This window comes from Panthera leo, chromosome D2 (assembly GCF_018350215.1).
Source record: "Panthera leo isolate Ple1 chromosome D2, P.leo_Ple1_pat1.1, whole genome shotgun sequence".
Taxonomy (NCBI): domain Eukaryota; kingdom Metazoa; phylum Chordata; class Mammalia; order Carnivora; family Felidae; genus Panthera; species Panthera leo.
The window spans coordinates 59,454,716-59,474,792 of record NC_056689.1 but is presented as its reverse complement, the minus strand read 5'-3'; the positions used below and the strand labels follow the sequence as shown (position 1 = coordinate 59,474,792).

The following is a 20,077-nucleotide window of genomic DNA, read 5'->3' as shown; positions in this document are numbered from 1 at the left end:
TTCAGCATAATCTGAATTTAAACAGCTTGTTTCCTGCGGATATAATTTTGGAAATAAATAAAACAAGTCTTCTATCAAAATCTGGAGTGAGTGGAAAGGAACATCACATTTTTCTGTCTCAGTCAGTTGCAAACAGATTATTAGTCTCAAGTAAAAAACAGTAACAACAAACAACTACAATACAGAACATCTACAAAGGACTACTGAAGAGGTTTATTTTCCAAACATAAAGAGGCATAACTTCTCCCACCTGGGCAGGTATGTCGGTAGCTGTGTTCAAACAACTCAATTTTAATTCTGTGCATGCATGTATGTGTAAAAAGTAAATTAGGAAAACCCTGAACCCAAAATTTTCAGTAATATTTAAATATAAAGTCACCAACAAGATAACATAAAAAAGTAATGCTCTTCATTTTTCTAGTTAGCTTTCTTTACCAATTAAAAAACATCATGAAGGTTGACAATTAGGTACAATGTAATTATTGATTTTAAAGACTAAGCTGGCAGTCAATAATGACTGTCCATTTAAAGCTACAATAAATACAGAGCTCGTCATGTTCCAAACAAATCTCATGAACTACAGACCTATAATTAGAAAGAAAAGAAGGCTTTGGAAGAAAATAAAAGATATTTCAATGCCTCCAAATGTTACTTAGACCAGGTTATACTGATAAAATGACCCCATTTTTATTTTTAAATCTTTTCCTAGGTCTCATTCTTCAAGTTAGAGATTCAGATTATTATTAACCTAGAGTGGCCGTAGTTTTTCTTACCACTTTGTTTTCTTGTATTCTAAAGAGGACGAATGGGCCCGTTTTCATAGACCTATTATAAAACATTTATTGTAAGCTATTTCTGCCAAAGAAGAGTCACATACTATGTACTACAGGGTCTGAACTTAACAACTTTGCTGTTTTTCAGGGAATAACTGGTATTGATGTCTTCTCTAAAACTCATAATAAACAATATTCAATAATAGTAACTACTATTTTCACCCAAATCAAAGTCACTCATCAGAATTAGCTGCTTTGCGCTAGAGGAAAAAATGGTTGACAGCACTATATTATAGGTGCTCTCACATGGAGATGGTTGGACATTCAAGGCCACTCGGGAGTACGGTCTGCATCAACAACGGACACCTGTACAAAGTTAAAAACCACTGCAGCCATATCAAATGTAGCAGATGAAACTACTCAGTTAAGGGCTAAAGGTGAAGAGCAGGAAACAGGACAAGCTTGTAGACCTACAAAAATAATGGCAAGTCATTACCTTTCACAGGTCAAGCAATAAATGAGGCCAACAGAAACAGCACAGAATCATGAGGTACACATAACATATGTAAATAGAAAAGGGAAAACTCTTACGGAAGGGAAATAGAAAAGGAAAACTCATGTTACTGGTACCTACTGGAGGCTGTTACAAGAAAGACATAATTTTAGCTACGTGTTTTTATTTGCCATTGATCAACTAATTATTTGGCTCAAATCTGAAGCAATGAACCAGAAGCCAGGATGTGGGCCAACAAAAGGAACCAGAAAGTTAGGTAGGTTCCAACAGGAAATGATAGAAATCATTATTAAATTAGGGTATTTAAGGAGACGATGAAAGGATCTAAGTGTCAGAATAATGTTAAAATAAGCAAGAGTGGGATGAGAGGGTCACCATCTGGGAGCAAAGGAAACAGACAGATGAGCAGCAATGAGCAAACTTATTTCCTCACCCAAGAGCACAGAAGAAATTATGCCATTGTGCCAGATGCCAGAAGATTTCTAACCATGCACCACTGAAGTACAGGGTGGGAGAAAAACAAAACAAAACACATCATACAGACACACACCAACATGACTATATAGCTTAGAAATCCTGGCTTACAAAGTATGGAGAAACAAAAGGAACAGATGCTCACTTGGCCAGCTCTCAATGAAACTCATTAAAATTGTCACCCTGTCCTTGGATCGGTGCTCATGCTAAGATTTTACCTTGTTTAGCCAGAAGTCACCCACTTGTGATGAAACTGAGCAATGTGGCCAAAAAGGAGGAAGATTATTTTTAGAGGCCCAAATAATTGGTCCCCCATTTCAATGTACAAATGCCAGACACAAAATAGGGTCAATTAGCACTTGTTAGTTGTGACTAAATGGCTGAAAAAATAAATACATGTAATTTATTATTTTCATATTTTACAGCAAGTTACTAGACACTCTAATTTAGGAGACACTTAACCAACTTTTTAAACTATAATTTTAAATAAATTCTGACACTTATTATATGGATCATTTCTAATGGTTATAGTTAGTATGATTTCAGTTGATTAAGTAGGTCCAGTGACTATGTTTTAAGAAAGAAAATAAAAATAATAAAAAATATTGCTGTCCTTTGATTTTTTAGTAAAGGATGGAGACTACCTGATTACCAGGTCTGGCTCTAATAATAATAGCAAGTAACTGAAAGCCTTAGTATAATAAGATAGACTAAACTAAAGTAGTTAAAGTTGGAAATGTTGTAACAGTGACAAATCCCTGAATAGCTATTAAAACAATAATTTTGCATATATGCAAAGTAAAAGTCTAGAAACCGAGCCCATACTGGAATTTTACTTAGTCCTGGAATAATCAAAATGGCTGATATCGAAATTTAGGTCAAAGTTCCTAACTAATTAGAGATACTTGAAAGATTTGAGCCATAGTTAATGTAATTATTAGATCATAAGATCTCTAATGTGTGATTAATTTTATCTCTGTAGATATACATACATTTTGTGCACGAGAAAAGGTAGAGCATATGCACGATAAAACATACTTGTACACTCAGATCAAAATCACCAAAAGCAATATTTCTATCTTTAGCCATTCAATAAATAATAATAGTATTATAATAACTGGATTTTCTATAGTGTATCTCACAATCCTTGCAATGGATACCCTATACTTAATTACATTTAAAACCCATGAACAACCTTATGAAAGTAATTGTATATTTTCTTTCATGAATCTTATTTATTTGTAATAATCCATAACTAGTGTCAAGTAACAAATGTGAATTCGACTGAAGTGTGACCAGAATGCATAATCAAAAGATTCTTTTGCAACTGAAAAGATGGAGACTCCAACTTGCAATCTGCTTTGGATAAAATGATGTCTCCTGTATTTTTTTTTAAATATAAAATCTTGTGATGATCTTTAATAACAATATGATATAAAGATGTTTACAGATAAAGCACTGTTAAGATGCGGTATAATGCATATTGATGAGTAATATTACTTACTTTGGCCACACAATTTTCAGTCTTCATAGCAGTGCTTGCTAGACATACTGTTTCTTGGTTTAAGCAGAGTCTGGCACAGCTGTTGTAAGTCTGTAATGAGAATTTTTTGGAAACAGGTTTAAATATTAAAATGCTGTCATATACAGTTTTCAAATTTTGTTCCATTTCTCAAAATCAACGTACAGATAGACCTATGTATAAATTCCAGATTTATGCGAACTGGAAACAAGGTAGACAACAGGAAGCAAAGAAAGTGAGAGCCCACAAGAGCCAATGATGAACTCATGAACAAGTATGTAAGCAGCAGTGATCTGCTGGAAGGTGATAGAGCTATTCAAAAATGTGCAAAGAACTTAAACAGACATTTCTCTGAAGAAATACAAATGGCCAACAAGCACATCAGCTCAGAAATGAAACCACAATGAGATACCACTTCATACCCACTAAGATGGTTACTATTAAAAAACAGAAAACAGGGGCGCCTGGGTGGCTCAGTCAGTTAAGCGGCCGACTTCAGCTCAGGTCGTGATCTCGCGGTCCGTGAGTTCGAGCCCCGCGTCGGGCTCTGTGCTGACAGCTCAGAGCCTGGAGCCTGTTTCAGATTCTGTGTCTCCCTCTCTCTGACCCTCCCCCGTTCATGCTCTGTCTCTCCCTGTCTCAAAAATAAATAAAACGTTAAAAAAATTAAAAACAAAAACAGAAAACAGTAAGTGTTGGCAAGGATGTGGAACAATTGGAACCATTGAGCACTGCCGGTGGGAATGTAAAAGGCTACAGCTGCTGTGGATGACAGCATGGTAATGGTTCCTCAAAAAATTAAAATTAGAATTACCATATGATCCAACAATGCCACTTCTGGATGTATACCCAAAAGAATTGAAAGCAGTCTTAAAAAGATATTTCTACATCCATGTTCATAGCAGCATTATTCACATGGAAGCAACCCAAATATCCACTAACAGATGAAGGGACAAGCAAAATGTGGCATGTACATCAATGGAATAGTATTCAGCCGTAAAAAGGAAGGACATTCTGGGGCACCTGGGTGGCTCAGTGGGTTAGTCACTGGACACTTGATCTTGGCTCAAGTCATGATTTCATGGTTCATGAGATCGAGCTCTGCGTCCAGCTCTGTGCTGACAGCACGGATCCTGCCTGGGAGTCTCTCTCTTCCTCTCTCTCTGCCCCTCACCTGCTCTCTCACTCTCTGTCTCGCTCTCTCTCAAAACAAATAAATAAACATTAAAAGAAAGTTAAAAAAAAAAAAAAAGGAAGAACATTCTGACATATAGGACAATATGGATGAACCTTGAGGACATTATGGTAGGTGGAATAAGCTAGTTATAAAAAGATAAATACTGATAAGTGGTTGCCAGAGGCTGGTATAGAGTTTCAGTTTTACAAGATGAAAAGAATTATGGGGATGGATGGTGGTGACAATTACATAATAATGTAAATATATTTAATCCACTGAACCGTACATTTAAAAATGATTAAGAGGTTGTTATGTTACATGGATTTTACCACAATCTGAAAAAATGGTAAGCAAACATTATTAATAACTGGCCAATATAGTAAAACAATGTTTTCTTGTAGTCTAAGTTTTAATTGATGGTACAAATCATGGTTCTCAAACTTTAGCATGCATCAGAGTCATCTGGAGGGCTTGTTAAAACACAGATTGTTAGGTCCCATCCCCAGGCTTCTGAGAATTTGCATTTATAACAAATCCCCAGTTGATATGAATGCTGTTGGTTTAGGAACACTCTTTGAGAACTACTATGCTGGAGAACCATATGTGTTGGAATTAAAGAGAAAAATCTTAAGACACAGGCGATCTCAGGGCGCTTGGATGGCTCAGTTGGTTGAGAGACTGGTTTCGGCTTAGGTCATAATCTCACGGTTTGTGAGTTCGAGCCCCACGTTGGGCTCTGTGCTGACAGCTCAGAGTCTGGAGCCTACTTCTGATTCCATGTCTCCCTCTCTCTCTGCCCCTCCCCAACTCGTGCTCTGTCTCTCTCTGTCTCAGAAATAAACGTTAAAAAAATTTTTTTTTAAAAAAGACGTAAGCAATCTCTCATAACCAACAATAGCAAAGAATCCATTTTTTAAATTCTAGATTTACACAGTAGTTGCAAAAATAAGTTCCTGTATACCCTCCCCCAGCTTCCCCTTATGTTAATGTCTTATGTAACCACAAAAGACTTACCAAAGTTAAGTAAATTAACATGGTACAATATAAAGAATTTATTTTTAGTTTCACCACTTTTCTCACCAATATCCTTTTATTATTCAGGATCTCCCCCCACCCCCCGCCCCGGTTTATTTTGAGTTGGGGAAAGGGGCAGAGAGAAATTAAGAGAGAGAATCCCAAGCAGGCTCCGTAACAGATGCAGGGTTCAAACTCATGAACCGTGAGATCATGGCCTGAGCCAAACCCAAGAGTCAGACCCTTAACCAACTGAGCTACCCAGGCAGAACCTCTGTTCAGGATCTAACCTAAGATCCCACATTGAATTTAGTTACCATGTCTCCTTAGTATCCTCTAATCTGTGACAATTTCAGTCTTATCTTTTATGATTATGACACTTCTGAAGAGAACTGATTAATCTATATAATGCCTCTCAATCTGGCTTTGTCTCATGTTTTCTCACGATCAGATGGAAGTTATACATTATTGGGAATAATACCACATAAGAGATGTGCCCTTCTCAATGCATCAAGTAAGTCAGGAGGTATGTTAATAAGTATTTATAGTGATGTTAACCTTTATCACTTGCCTAAGGTCATGTCTGACAAGATTTTCCATTATAAGTTTATTATTCTTCCTTTGGGAATTACTAAATATATTGGGGGAAATATTGAGACTATGCAAATATACTGTTTCCGTTTCAACTTCAGCCTGCTAATTTTAGCATCTACTGGTAGATCTTGCCTATGGTAATTTTTAGTGTAGTGTTCTGACAGTGATTTTTTTTTAAATTTATTTTTATTCTTTTAAGTTTATTTATTTTGAGAGAGAGAGAGAGCACGAACATGTGCACACAAGAGAGAGGAGAGAGAGAATCCCACTAACAGTGCAGAGCCTGACATGGGGCTCAAACCCACAAACTGCGAGCTTGTGATCTGAGCAGAGAAGTCAAGAGTCGGACACTTAACTGACTGAACCACCCAGATGCCCCTTTTTAAATTTTATAAAATGTTTATTTATTTTGAGAGAGAGCATGTGCACAGCAGAGGAGAGGCAGAGAAAAAGGGAGAGAGAGAATCCCAAGCTGACAGCATGGAGTCTGATGGGGGCTTGATCTCACAAACTGTGAAATCATGACCTGAGCTGAAATCAAGAGTTGGATGCTTAACCAAATGAGCCACCCAGGCGCCCCTGATGGTGATTTTTCCCCTGAGGGTGATTTTCCCTCTTTCCTTCCACATTTATTAAATGGAATGTTTTCTGTGAGGAAGAGCCATGATTTCTCCTATTTATTTATGTCAGCAATGGATGCATAGATATTTTAAGTTATTCATTTTTGGTCAATTCTTTGGAAAGGTGTAGGTAAAAAAAATCTAAGAAAACGGAGAAAAAGTATTATAAAATTGGTTTTCCATTTACACAAGTTAAACTTTAAAAATTTATCCACTGAACTATTTTACTCTTATATTATTTAAGTTGAAATTATTTCAAAACATATTTCAAAGGAATAAATTGGATCATTTGTAAGCAGGTATTGGTACGTGAATCTTCTGGGCTCAGGATTCAGTACTTCTTTTGCAGCTACTAATACCGCAAACATTATGCATGTACAGACAACACAAAAGTCTTTAAATAAAACTTCCTATATTTTTAAAAGACACTTATGAAGTAACTAGTATATACTGAATAACATAAAAACTGTAAGCCACAGAGCTCAAGTTCCAAAAATGGTAGAGATATTTATATGGGATTAACCCTCATAAGGCAACAATTATAAACCATGGCGGAGGGGGGGGGAATATTTTAAAATTACTACTTAAAAGCACCAGAGATTGACTTAGTCAGGAACCAGGGGAGGGGGAGGGTAGGTGAAGAAGAGGGGGAGGAAGGGTGTGGACTGACCTTGAAAGAGGAGAATCACACTGGGTAACATCCTTGTTTATGTGCTTTTTCCCTAAGGGTACTCACCAATCTACTTGGTACAGGGTGACTAAAATTCAATTAGAAAGCCATTCTATTGGCTTGATATGTCAAAGGACGGAGTTCTGGACTGCCACAGTGGCTGGAGACCGAGAAGAGAAATCATAGAAAATAGACAGACCCACAGGGGAGGCACAATTCCCCTCAAATCCATGGCTGATCTCCAAACTACATACATGAATGGGACACTCTAAGGATTCCAGTGGAAAATGACAGAAGACTGAAAGATCCAAGCTGAGATTCTAGCTGCTGCCCATGAGGGGAGACATAGTTTAGAATATGATTCCTACTAAGTTAGAGGAATTTGATAGGCATCTCAAACTTTCCACTGAAAAGTTGGAAAACCCTACACTGAGAATAAATAGTAAGTCTAAGGAGTAAGGGATCTACCTTAAGACCAAGGGCAAAATGAAAACATACTTGCCCTAACAAACATGGAACCAAGACTCTATGAAGTCATGTGATCAGTCAGTAAGTTAATCGGTGTTAGATAAAAGAATCCAGGGTCATCGCAATTAGTCATTTATAATTCTACAATATAATAAAAAAACTGCTAGACATGAGAAAAAGCAGATAAATGGAACCCATAGTCAAGAGAAAAAAGGATAAAAAATGACCCTGAGATGGTCTTGTATGGGAATCAGCATATAAAAGCTTTACAGAAGCTATAATGAATGTTCAACATCTTAAATGAAAGACAGTCATAATGAATAAACAGAAATTTTCACCAGAAAAAAATGAAAATCCAAAATGAACCGGACAGAAACTACAATTGAAAAGTGTATTATCTGAAATTTAAAATTTACTATATGGGCTTAAAAGCAGATTGGAGATAGCAGGGAAAAAAAAGTCAATGAACTAAAAAGACAGATCAACTGAAATTATCCAAACTGGAGAATAGAGACAGTGAAAGAAAAAGAAATGAATAGAGTCTCAGTTATCTGTGGAATAAGTGTCAATAATCTAACATATGTATAATTGGAAACCCAGAAGAGAAGTGAGAATGGGGCACAAAAGTTATAAAAATAGTGATCAAATATTTCTCAAATTTGGTGAAAACCACTGGCTTACTGATCGAAGATCAGCAAACTCTAGGGAGATTAAATACAAAGATAACAAGAACTACACACAGTCAAAATTGCTGAAAACCAATAAAGACAAAACTTTGAAAGCAGCCAAAGAAAAAAGATGGATGCTTCATACATGGGAGCCAACAATATAAATAAAGGCAGACTCTCCACCATAAACAACAAAGGCTAGAAGACAAGAAATAACATTTTCAAATTGCTGAAAGGAAAAAAAAAAATCTCAAACCAGGTTTCTTACAATTAGAAAAGAGAATTATAAATATGAAAAGGAAGAGCTCTAGAACAAACTCTGTGGTGCTGAATTGGAATTGAAGGTACCAATGTGAATTCATGGTTTTCAAATATATAAACCCAGATGAAAAATCTTGGCTTCTAGATACCATTTTACACTAAAAGGAACCATAGCTCTCTGGAGAAATGGCTGGTTACAGGACTGGACGGTGAAAATACAAGATGAACCTGGAGATCTGCAGGGAATGATGGCGATGTGTCAGAGGGGAATGATGCCAGCTTAAAGGGGCTTTTAGTAACCCAATATGGGATAATCTCAGTATTAAAATAAAAAAATACAGCCTGCAATCTGTTGAATAAGGTACATTTCTTGAAAAACATAAATTACCAAAACTGACACAATAAGAAATAGAAAATCTGAATAGCTCTGCATCTATTAAAGAAATTAAAATTGTAATAAAAAATTATTCCACATAAATTTTAAAAAATCCTCCCATAAAGAAAACTTCTACCCAGATGGTTTCACTGGTGAATTCTATTAAATAATATGAAAGAAATAATACAAGAACTATACACAAACACTTTTAGAAAACAGAGGAGGAGGAGAAGACTTCTCATCTCATTTTATCAGGGCATCATAATCCTAACACCAAAAACTGACACAGACATTAGAAAGAAAACTACAGGCCAATATCCCCCATGAACACAGACACAAAAAGTCTTAATAAATTCAATTAATGTAATTCACCATATTAACAGAATAAGTGTGGATGGGAGCATTTGACAAAATTAAACACCCATTCATGATGACAATAACAACAACAAAAACAAACCAAAATCTCAGCAAACTAGAAATAAAAGGGAACGTTCTTAATCCCACAAAGAGTGGCTAAAAAAATGTTAACTAACATCATACTTAGTAGTGAAAGACCAAATACAGTCCCTCTGAGATTGGGGACAAGGAAGGCAAAGATGTTCTCTTACCACATCTATTCAACATTATATTGGAGGCCACTGCCATTCAAATAAAGCAAAAAAGGGAAACAAATGGCAAATATGTTGGAAAAGAAGAAATAAAACTGTCTTTAGTAACAAATGATAGGAAATAAGGTCAAGAGTCAAAAATCAATTTATATTTTCTAGCAACAAACAATTAGAGAATGAAAAAAATTTACAATAGCACTGAAAAAAGATTAAAGAGTTAGAACTGAGTAAGAAATATACATTGAAAACTAAGAAACATTGCTCAGAAAAATTTAGAAAGACAATTAAATGCAGATATATACCATGTTTACAGACTGGAAAACTCAATATTACAGCAAGGTTAATTCTACTCAAATGGATACATGGTTTCAATAAAATCCAAATCAAAACCCAGACTTCTTAAAAGAAACTAAGTTGATTCTAAAATCTATATAGAAATGCAAAGTATCTATGATAGCCAAAATAATATTAAAATTAAGAATACGGAAGACTTGGGGCACCTGGGTGGCTCAGTTAGTTGAGCATCCAACTTCGGCTCAGGTCATGATCTCACGGTTCAGGGGTTCGAGCCCCCCATTGCGCTCTGTGCTGACAGCTTACTCAGAGCCTAGAGCCTGCTTCGGATTCTGTGTCTCCCTCTCTCTGCCTCCCCACCCCACCCCCCACCCCCCGCCTTGTGTTCTGTTTCTCTCTCTCAACAATAAATTAAAAAAAATTTTTTTTTCATTAAAAAAAAAAAGGACATGGAAGACTCACACACACTACCTGATTTCAAGACTTACTAAAGCTACAATGATGAAGACAGTGTAGTATTTGGTGCAAGGATAGACACTTCTAAAAAGAAAAGGTACTTTGAGCTCGTCCTCTGTGTGGATTTGAAGTAGGGGTTGGTCAGTGCCTCAGCTGCTATTACCCTTTGCTCTGCATCCCAGCAGCACCCTGTTTTCCAGGAGGTGCAGAAATAGACTACACTGGGGGCACCTGGGTGGCTCAGTCGGTTAAGTGTCAGACTCTTGATTTTGGCTCAGGTCATGATCTCAGGGTTCATGAGATGGAGCGCCGCCATCAGGCTCTCCGCTGACAATGCAGAGCATGCTTGGGATTCTGTCTCCTGCACCCCCCTTCCCCTCCCCACTCTCTCTCTCTCTCTCAAAATAAATAAATATTAAAAAAAAAAAGAGAGAGAGAGAGAGAGAGAGAGAGAAAGAAATAGAATACACTTGTACAACCAACTGATTTTTGGCAACGACACTTCTGGAATTCATTGGGGGAAAGAAAAGACTTTTCAACAATGGTGTCAAAACAACTGAATAAAAAAGTGTAGGTAAAATAATGAACAGCACTCATAAGAATTAATTTGAGATGGACTAAAGGGTAAAAGCTAAAACTTAACAAACCTTCTGGAAGAAAACCTAGAATATGTACAAATCATGGGGTAATGATTGACAGACTGGGTTTCATTCAAAAATTAGAAACTTTTCATCAAAACACACCATGAATAAGCAAGCCATATATTATGAGAAAACACAGAACACATATCTCACAGAGCCAGCAGCTAGAACTCAACAGAACTCAGTAAGACAATGCAATTTTTTTAAATGGCAAAAAACTTAAAACAGATACTTCACAAAATATCTGAATAGCTAATAAGCACATCAAAAAGTATTCAACATATGCTCACTAAAAAAGCTTTATATAAGAACATCCATAGCAACTTCACTTACAAAAATGCAAGCAGCTTAGGTGTCCATCAAAAGAATGGAAAACAAACTATAATGTACTTATTCAACAGATATATCATAAAAAAGAATAAACTACTGAATCAGTGGTATAAAATGGATGTCATAAAATTACACTGAGTGAAAGTCAGACTCCAAAAATCTATGATTCTATTACATGAAATTCTAGAAAAGGTGAAACTAACCTATGAGAGTAAGCTGACCAGTTTTTGATTCACTGGCGATGGGAAAACTGATTGGGAAGGAGACCAAGGAAACTTTCTTGGGTAATGAAAATGTTCTATAGCTTGATGAGGGTGGTGGTTACACAGGTAGATAGACTCATCATTAACTCACTGACTTATACAATATCTATGCAGTTCACTGTATGAAAATTTTACTTCAGTGAAAATGTAAAAGTATGCAGTTAATATTTTAGAGGAAAAAGGACTAAACGTTTGCATAATTAATAAAAATATGCTATTTTCTAGGAAAAAATAGTTATGGTAGGTTAGACAATTCCTTTTCCCCTCAGAAATGGATAGAAGACACTCAGAGGAACATTAGACAGATTCAAGAAACCAGTTCTAGTCCTGCAGGAGTTTCTAGAGTAAGGCTATGCATAAGCTTTTATTTTCTAGACATCCCATCTGTAAAATGGGCATATGATCTTGTTTACCTCCCAAGAAAGTCACATAGATTAGTAAACTAAAACTTGTCACAGTCTTAAGATCACCCTGGAATAAAAAGGCCAAAAAATTCAGTATTTTACATTCAATATTTTACTAAGACTTCTTCCAGGCTAGAATTAAACTAGTGAGTATAATTGCCACTGGCAAGATACGCTCTGTCCCCATGCAACATTCGGAAAGGTAGCCTCACTGCTGAACCAGAGGCAGAGAATTTTGCGTTGGAGTACTTTAATACGTTTTTATATTGCATATAAAGCACATAAGCATAAACCAGTAAGATGCCTTGCTGAAAACTACCTTCTTTGTGAAAGCAGGCTGTAATTCTGAACAAGTTTTCAATTTTCACAGTGCTGCTAGGGTAAAACATTTTAAAGAGTTTAATTTTTTACAATGGATTCAATGACATAGGATTATCTAACAAAGTAATGGCTAATCAATAGAAGGTTTAGTTGTCAGGTGAAACATATAACACACTAAAAGGGATTGATTGCCAGACTTCTCCTTATTTACTAGAAGGTATATATTTAAAATGACACAAACTTGTTACCAGGCTGCATTCTTTTAACCTTGCAAAAAGCTGCTTAAGAAATCTGTTCAGCAGCCCTATAGCAAAACAAGATACGGTATAATGAAAATGGGCAGCGATTGGGGGGCAGTACAGGGGGTACAGGGAGGGGGAGACGGGGACCTTCAGATATATGGTAACATCAAATCAAGTTCCCAGAAAGAATATGGGATAGAAAAAGCAAACTACAAGGCGACATCTAGGGAAGCTGGGACTGGGCTTTAAAAATGCCACGCTGATGCTACCCAATCTCATTCAATGGATGCAATGCTCTATCTGATCTCCTCCCAAAGTACTCTTAGGGCAGATTTTTAAAAGACTCATACAAAAGGGCACAATAGGCTCCCTTCACCATTTTTTTTTTTTTAATGGTACATCCACATTAAGCACTGAACACAAAATGAATTGGTCCATATGGGCTTCGACCAGCATATAAGCTGTTTCCTTTATAATTTATTCACAACATCTCAAGTCTCTATATGAAAATACACTTTTTATGGTCATTGCAACCCAGGAGTTCAATAATACTTTTTCTACTAAGTCAGTGATTACACAATTTATCAAAGAATGATTACCCTGAAATAAACATAAAACAAAACACCAACCCCCTATACAGTCTTCCTTCCTCAAAGTAATTTTAAGAAAGCCGGTTATTAAATTGCTTCTTTTGGAAGAAGGGTTTTTGTAGCTAGACACAAATTGCCAAACCATGTTTTTAAAAAAAGTTATTAGACTCTGAAGGATTCAGCCGAAGTGGGAAGTTAAATAAACAAATCACTTCATCAGACTTGGAAAGATCACTTTTGTCTTACTTAAGAGACCTACATTAATTACCTTTAAGATCTTTTACATGTACTATTTAAAATAAGTACAATTTATTTATTTATTTCAAATGAGGTGCTTCTTCCAAAGTATTAAATAATGTCTACAAATGCAAAAGCATTTTTATAAATAGGTAATTAAAACAGATGACTAAAATTAAGTCAAGCTGCAAAACATTACCCGGGATGCACTGTGATTTTTTTTTTTTTTTTTTTTTTTTAATAAACATCTCACGCAATATTTTTCCATCCAAAGCCCAAAGCACTTCAGGGGGTAAAAAAGAGGTAGGAAGTTTCATAGGGAAAAAAAAAACACACACATATATAATGAAATAACGCCAAACTCCAAACTAAAGTATTTACAAGATAGTCCCTTAAGCATAGTTTGTCATATTGCAATTACACCTTGCCTACTGCCAAGTCAAAGTGCTTACTATTGCCACTAGAGGGAGAAGTGTCTTAACACAAAGCAACAGCAGATAGGGAATGGGTTTTCTTGAGCAATTATCAGAACAAAGCTCCCCTGGCTGTGTGTACCTTCTAATTACTCAATACAATTAAAATGACTAACCTAAAACAAATAGAAAAAAAACTTGCCTGGCTAATATCTGGGACTTCATTAAACCTTCTCTCCTCATCAATCAAATCAGAAAGAAGGGAATGCCATCATATACAAACATTATAGAGCTATTAAAGGAAGTAAATTCAGTGAGGTTTTGGGGTTTTGTTTTTTTGTTTTTTTGTTTTTTTGTTTTTTTAAGGAAGAAAAGAAGTGGCTCTCTTGAAAAAAAGAAATGTCGTGGTATTTACCCATCTGGATGCTGCTTGAAAACAAATTGTCCTCCAAAGAGCAGAAATACAGTATGTTTTCTCTCAGTTCACTGGCTTATGAATGACTTTTTGTTATTGTTGTTGTTTTGTTAATACACAATATAATGTCATTTTCTGTGTCAGTGACGTGCTTTTTTCCTCCTACTCATCCAACTGTATAAAGGAGCTGTGCCAGTTAGACCCCCATGCTTATACGGGGCTGTTTAAGATCTTTACTGCTGTGTTTTATGGATCTACTCCAAGGTACTGTTCAGAACAACATAGGAATTTGGGGGCACAGGGATAGGAAAGGAAAACAGCTACTTATTCCTTCCAAAAGGCTTATGAGTTCCCTTTATAAGGCCCAGTCATTAACAGAAGATGACAACACAGTCATTTTTCTTTCAGCTGACAATTGTGACATTTTTCCAGCAGCGTGCAAGGTGTTGAAAACCTGGCAGCTGTTACCTCCTGGGATGAAGATACTTTTTTATCCTCCCTTGACAGTTTAACTCAGTGGGTCAGCACCTTTAAAAGACTGCAAAGTATCCTTGAAGAGGATGGAAGCTTGAATTACTGCTCCCTCCCTAATCAATGTAAACCCTCACTGCAGGTGAAGTCTCCATCTATAGAGGTGCATGGGGGAGGAAAATGTAATGCCCTGAGCCAGATGGTTTTTATCTTGTTTTTAAAGAATAAAGGAACAAGCTAACAAGGGAGACAGCTACTTTGTTAGCTTCTTGGCCTCTCTCATGGCTTTGCATCCCCAGGGTTCCAGCTACACAAGAGAAAGAATACAGAAAAACGTAAACACTTAAAGAAATATAACTAGAGGGCTGGCATCATGCTGCTTTCAAAGAGTTGAGAGAGTTCTACTCAATGCTTTATTTATCACTGCCCACGTTCTCAGGATGGTAAGTGGACACATACACAAAGGGAATGGGGGATGGGGGAAGGATTAGACAGAGGTCACAATTTACTCAATTACATAGAAAGGCAGGGCTGACAGATCCTATTAGCACCAATGTGAAGCAAAGGAGTTGCATGTTGTGAGGCTACATTTTCAAAAAGTAATGAGTACTTTCATGTATCCTCCCAGGCCTTTGCCCTTGTTTGCAGATATGAATAAAAGCTATGAAAACAGTTGCTATGGTTTCTTTGACTTCACATTTTAGAAATAAAAGCAGAAAGAAAATTGTAGCCACTTTGTACATTCTTTAAATAAAAGTTCACACTTCACTTAATGTGGATAGAAGAGATTATTCTGAAATTTAGAAAATTAAAAGAATACCTTACCTTTCTTTCCCCACCAACTTTCCTGCCTTCTGATATGGAATGGAAAAGCAGGTATACAAAATGGCTTAGTGACACAGGGACTAGTGTCTCCTGACTTTCTCCCTCAGTATTTTCTTTTTCTACTAATGTCTTTGTTAGGTTTTGGAATTACGGTAATGGTGGCCTCAGAATACAAGTCCGGAAGTGTTCCTGCCTTCTCTATTTTCTCTAGTTTCTGAGCACAGGAGTGGGTTATTTATTCTGCAATATTTCATAGAATTCACCAGTGAAACCATATGGGGGCCTTTTGATAATCTGATTTCTTTAATAGACATCAGGCTATTCAAATTTGGTTTCACCTTGCATTGGTTTCTGTAAGTTTTATTTTTCAAGGAATTAGTCCATTTCATCTAAGTTGCCAAAGCTGTGGTTTAAAGTTGTTTATAATATTCCCTCATTATCCTTTAAATGTCTGTAAGAATTGTAGTGATAACCTTTCTTTTAGCTCCTCCAGTGATTAAGTAACTCAAAGTTACCACACAGTAGTCACAGTCTATCAACACCTGTGAAACTGTACTTTAGAACAATATATGTAAACTATAAAATCAGTTTAAAACACTACTATGTAACCAAGCATTTAAAAATAAAAAGTGAAAGAGTTCCTGAAATCCCATTAGAAATATCTGTAAAAGGATCTCAAGGGATTGGCCTAGATGATGCAAATCCTACCTACATCAACACTAGGGAAAAGGCAGCTTTGACATCTTTTTATCTATATAGCTTGACTAAAGTGGGGAGGGGGAGCAAATGGCACTTCATTATTGTCATGCAACAGAGAAAAGGGGGAGTTTAAACAGCTTATATATTATGTCCTACATTAAAAAAATCAGCAGTGGGGTAATCAAGTTCAGGGCAGTCCCGGACAGCTGCCCTGTGACCCGCTTCTATTGACCCCTGCTATTCATCACTCTTCCCTAAGATTGAGAGGGCAAGCTCCTAGGGAGTGACCACCACAATAGACAGACACAAGCCAACAGTAATCTGGTTCGAGCAAAAAACCAGATGGCACTGCAATAAATTTACAAATCTGCATTCATGGGGCTGTTAAAACACCCAGAAGCTAAAAGATTCAGAGGGCCCCAAGAGGATCTCCTACTTCCCAGTTTCTAAAGGCCATTTCTCTTTCCAAGAACACTGAGTTCATGCTCTTCATAAAGAGAATAGAGAAAAAACCCTTTACAAAGAGAGGAGGGGGAAAAAAACCTCATGACCTAATTAATCTCCAGAGCTTGGATCTCAACACTGAATGGCAGATATTAGAAAAACCATTGTGGAGCAATAGGAGGAAAAACAAAAACAAAAACAAGACAGTTGTTATATTAGAGTGGAGAGGGTGAAGCAAACCTGCTAAAAAGCAGTGAAAAAGCCACATCAAATCTCTTTCAAATACTGCACACGACAGATCTTGCAAGTAGAAAATGATTCAATAATGTATGCATTTATTTTTAAAATGAATCAGATTAGTCCCATGTGTGACCTGCTGGTCCATCTGTATGTGCTGGACTTAATAGGCACGATTCTCTCTCTTGCTTCAGTTTGAAGTATGAGAGAGATAAATTTAGTTTAATTTTCAACAGATCAGCCTATCCATTTTCCAAATGGACCATCTGGATCAGCCTATTAAAATTAATTTATAACTTTGCAGAGTGAAAATTCGTTTGTTAGCTTAAATAAAGTTGCCAAAACTTTTTGTCGTGTCATTGTTTTCTGACAGTTGTTTCTGTATAGTGGGCAGACCGCTTCCACCTCTAAATTTATCTTACTCAATACTGTTCTATTTATTTAGATTTATAGATCAGGTGTTTGTCTCCAAATAGTTAAAGTTGTAACTGCACAATACCAATCACTGATCATTTGGGTTTTTTACAAAGCTTCCTGAATGGATTCAATTCTACTTACTAGACAATAATTTTTACAAAAAACGAAAGTGCCCAAACCCAAATTTTTAACAGAAAGTAAATAAAAAATGGACATATCACAGTTTCAAGGACTTTCTCCCTAAATTAACACTGTATACAGGGGCACCTGCGTGGCTCAGTTGGTTAAGCGTCTGACTTCGGCTCAGGTCACGATCTCAGAGTTTGTGGTCTTGAGCCCCGTGTCGGGCTCCGTGCTGACAGTTCAGAGTCTGGAACCTGCTTCAGATTCTGTGTCTCCCTTTCTCTCTGCCCCTCCCCTGCTCATGCTCGCTCGTGCTCTCTCACTCTCAAACCTAAAATAAACATTAACAAAACCCAAACACTACACAAACCGGAATAAGAAGGCAGAAGTAGAAACACTTGGGCAACATTGAGATCTCGCTTTTAACTCACTGACTGGCTAATAAGCAAGTCCTCTAGTCTCTCTAAGCCTCCATTTTCTTCATCTATAAATCAGAGACCCTATCTAGAAACTTTGCAGGGGGATTGTGAGGACGGAATGAAACAAGTAGCAGGGTTATGGTGGGCACCCAACAAATATTAGACCTCTTCTCCTTTTTCCTAGAATAATGCATAATGCAAGTAAATTAAAATTATTTTTACTACTGCTCGTTCTCATCTTACCCAACTATATATTAAAAGTTAATAGGTGGTATGCCTATTCTCTGGCAACACTGTAAGAACTTGTTTTTGTTGCTAGTGGGAGACAGAAGATGTTAGAGGTTGTTGCTACAGGCAGTGAGAAGAAGAAATTTTTTGGTGAAATGTTTTTGGACATTTTAATCCAAAAAAAAGGTTTTTTTTTTAACGTTTATTTACTTTTAAGAGACAGAGACTGACAGAGTGCAAGCAGGGGAGGGGCAGAGAGAGAGAGAGGGAGACACAGAATCTGACGCAGACTCCAGGCTCTGAGGTGTCAGCACAGAGCCTGATGAGGGGCTCAAACTCACAAACTGTGAGATCGTGACCTGAGCTGAAGTTGGTCACCCAAGTGGCCCAGGACATTTTAATTTTAAAAAAGAGAGCACCAAGGAATTAACTTTCAAAGTAAAATGTGTTACCTTTGGGGATTGGGAACACAGTAAGCAGTAAGTTTTTTTTAGGTTATCAATAACAGTCTTTACTTTTAGAAAAGGCAAATATCGCTCAGACTAAAAGGAGCTAACTTCTCTAGAGGCAGATCCCTTTTGATTGTTAATTTTTTTTAATGTATTAAGAATCTCAGTAGGAAAGTAAGATTTAAAGCCAACTATTCTACTATCTGCACTTAAGAAGCAATTCAAGTTATTTTTCCTGAATAAGAAAACTTTTATTTGATGTTGTTTTCACTACACGTAAGCAATCGATCTGTCCTGTACTTGTACACCTAGGATATTTTTAAATGATTGGGAAAACAATGTTACCTGATTGAAATTGATGGCTATAGCCAGACCAACTTCAAAGTACTCTTAATTTAAGCTCTAATGCTTAATGAATGGCAAATTGAGGGTTTCCTGTCTTTTGTTTTGTTGTTGGTAGCTTTTTACTTTAAGACAGACTGAATTTCATACCTGTCTAAGTGAATTCTTCTCTGGTATTATCTTCCTAGGGGGTTCGCCATTATTACAGTCTTCTCTCTCTGAGGAATTCTGTGAAAGAAAGTAAGCTTTAATTCAGTTCTCATTATCTTCAATCTTATTCTGTGGGGGTAACTGAATTACATTTCTAATTCTGTAAGCTAGAATACCATGTATATTTATGCATTTATTCATTTGAAGATTTATATACATATAGACATACACTTATGTAAAGGAAAACATATGCCCATGTATATAAATAAATGCAAGTAGGGACGTAGGTGGAAAGTATTTCATTTATATTTAAGCACTGCCCAGCAGATCACATTCATCAGATATCTAGTTTATTGCTCTTTGAAAATGCAGGTGGGCACTGTACATGAGAAAGTTCCAGTTTATGCTTAGCTGATAACAACTTAAAGCATGATTATTACCTTCTCTTTAAATAATTAGTTTTGAACTATAGTAAATGTTTGGTCACTACAAATTCTCAAAGTATGGATCCTAGAAAAAGAGTTCTTTCTCTTCTTCTTCTTCTCAGATTTGATTTTCTTTTATTAAAAATAACATAGTACTTAGCTCAAAACAACATCATTTCATCAACGCTTTAGGATTAGAGTCCATTCTTGCCACTATCATCTCAAATAGCAGCTAGGAGGCCATAAATGTCAATGGGATTTTTAAATACTTAAGAAGAGGAGGAAAAACAACAATCCAATTGAAAGCAAGTTCAGAATTCTAAATATCAACAGAATTATAAAGCAGCAACACACCGAATGGGAGAAAATATTTGCAAATCATGTATCTGATAAAGGATGAATATCTAGAATATGTAAAGAAGTGGTAAACTAACCAAACAAAAAACCCCAAACAACCCAACTCAAAAATGCACAAAGGACTTGGATAGACATTTCTCTAAAGA

General features: G+C 36.4%; 1 protein-coding gene across 9 annotated transcripts in view; it reads right to left on the bottom strand.

Annotated features, from left to right (window-relative positions):
• BTRC (beta-transducin repeat containing E3 ubiquitin protein ligase) overlaps positions 1-20,077 on the bottom strand; it is a 182,198-nt gene that overhangs the window by 64,559 nt on the left and 97,562 nt on the right. For 6 of the 9 annotated variants that reach the window (XM_042907588.1, XM_042907591.1, XM_042907589.1 and 3 more), the window contains 2 exons: positions 19,150-19,227; positions 3,266-3,355 (listed from right to left, as the gene is read on the bottom strand). In XM_042907588.1, the coding sequence (XP_042763522.1) occupies positions 3,266-3,355; positions 19,150-19,227 (168 nt within the window). The remainder of the gene's footprint in view (positions 1-3,265; positions 3,356-19,149; positions 19,228-20,077) is intronic. The other 3 variants (XM_042907590.1, XM_042907592.1, XM_042907596.1) reach the window with 1 other exon arrangement.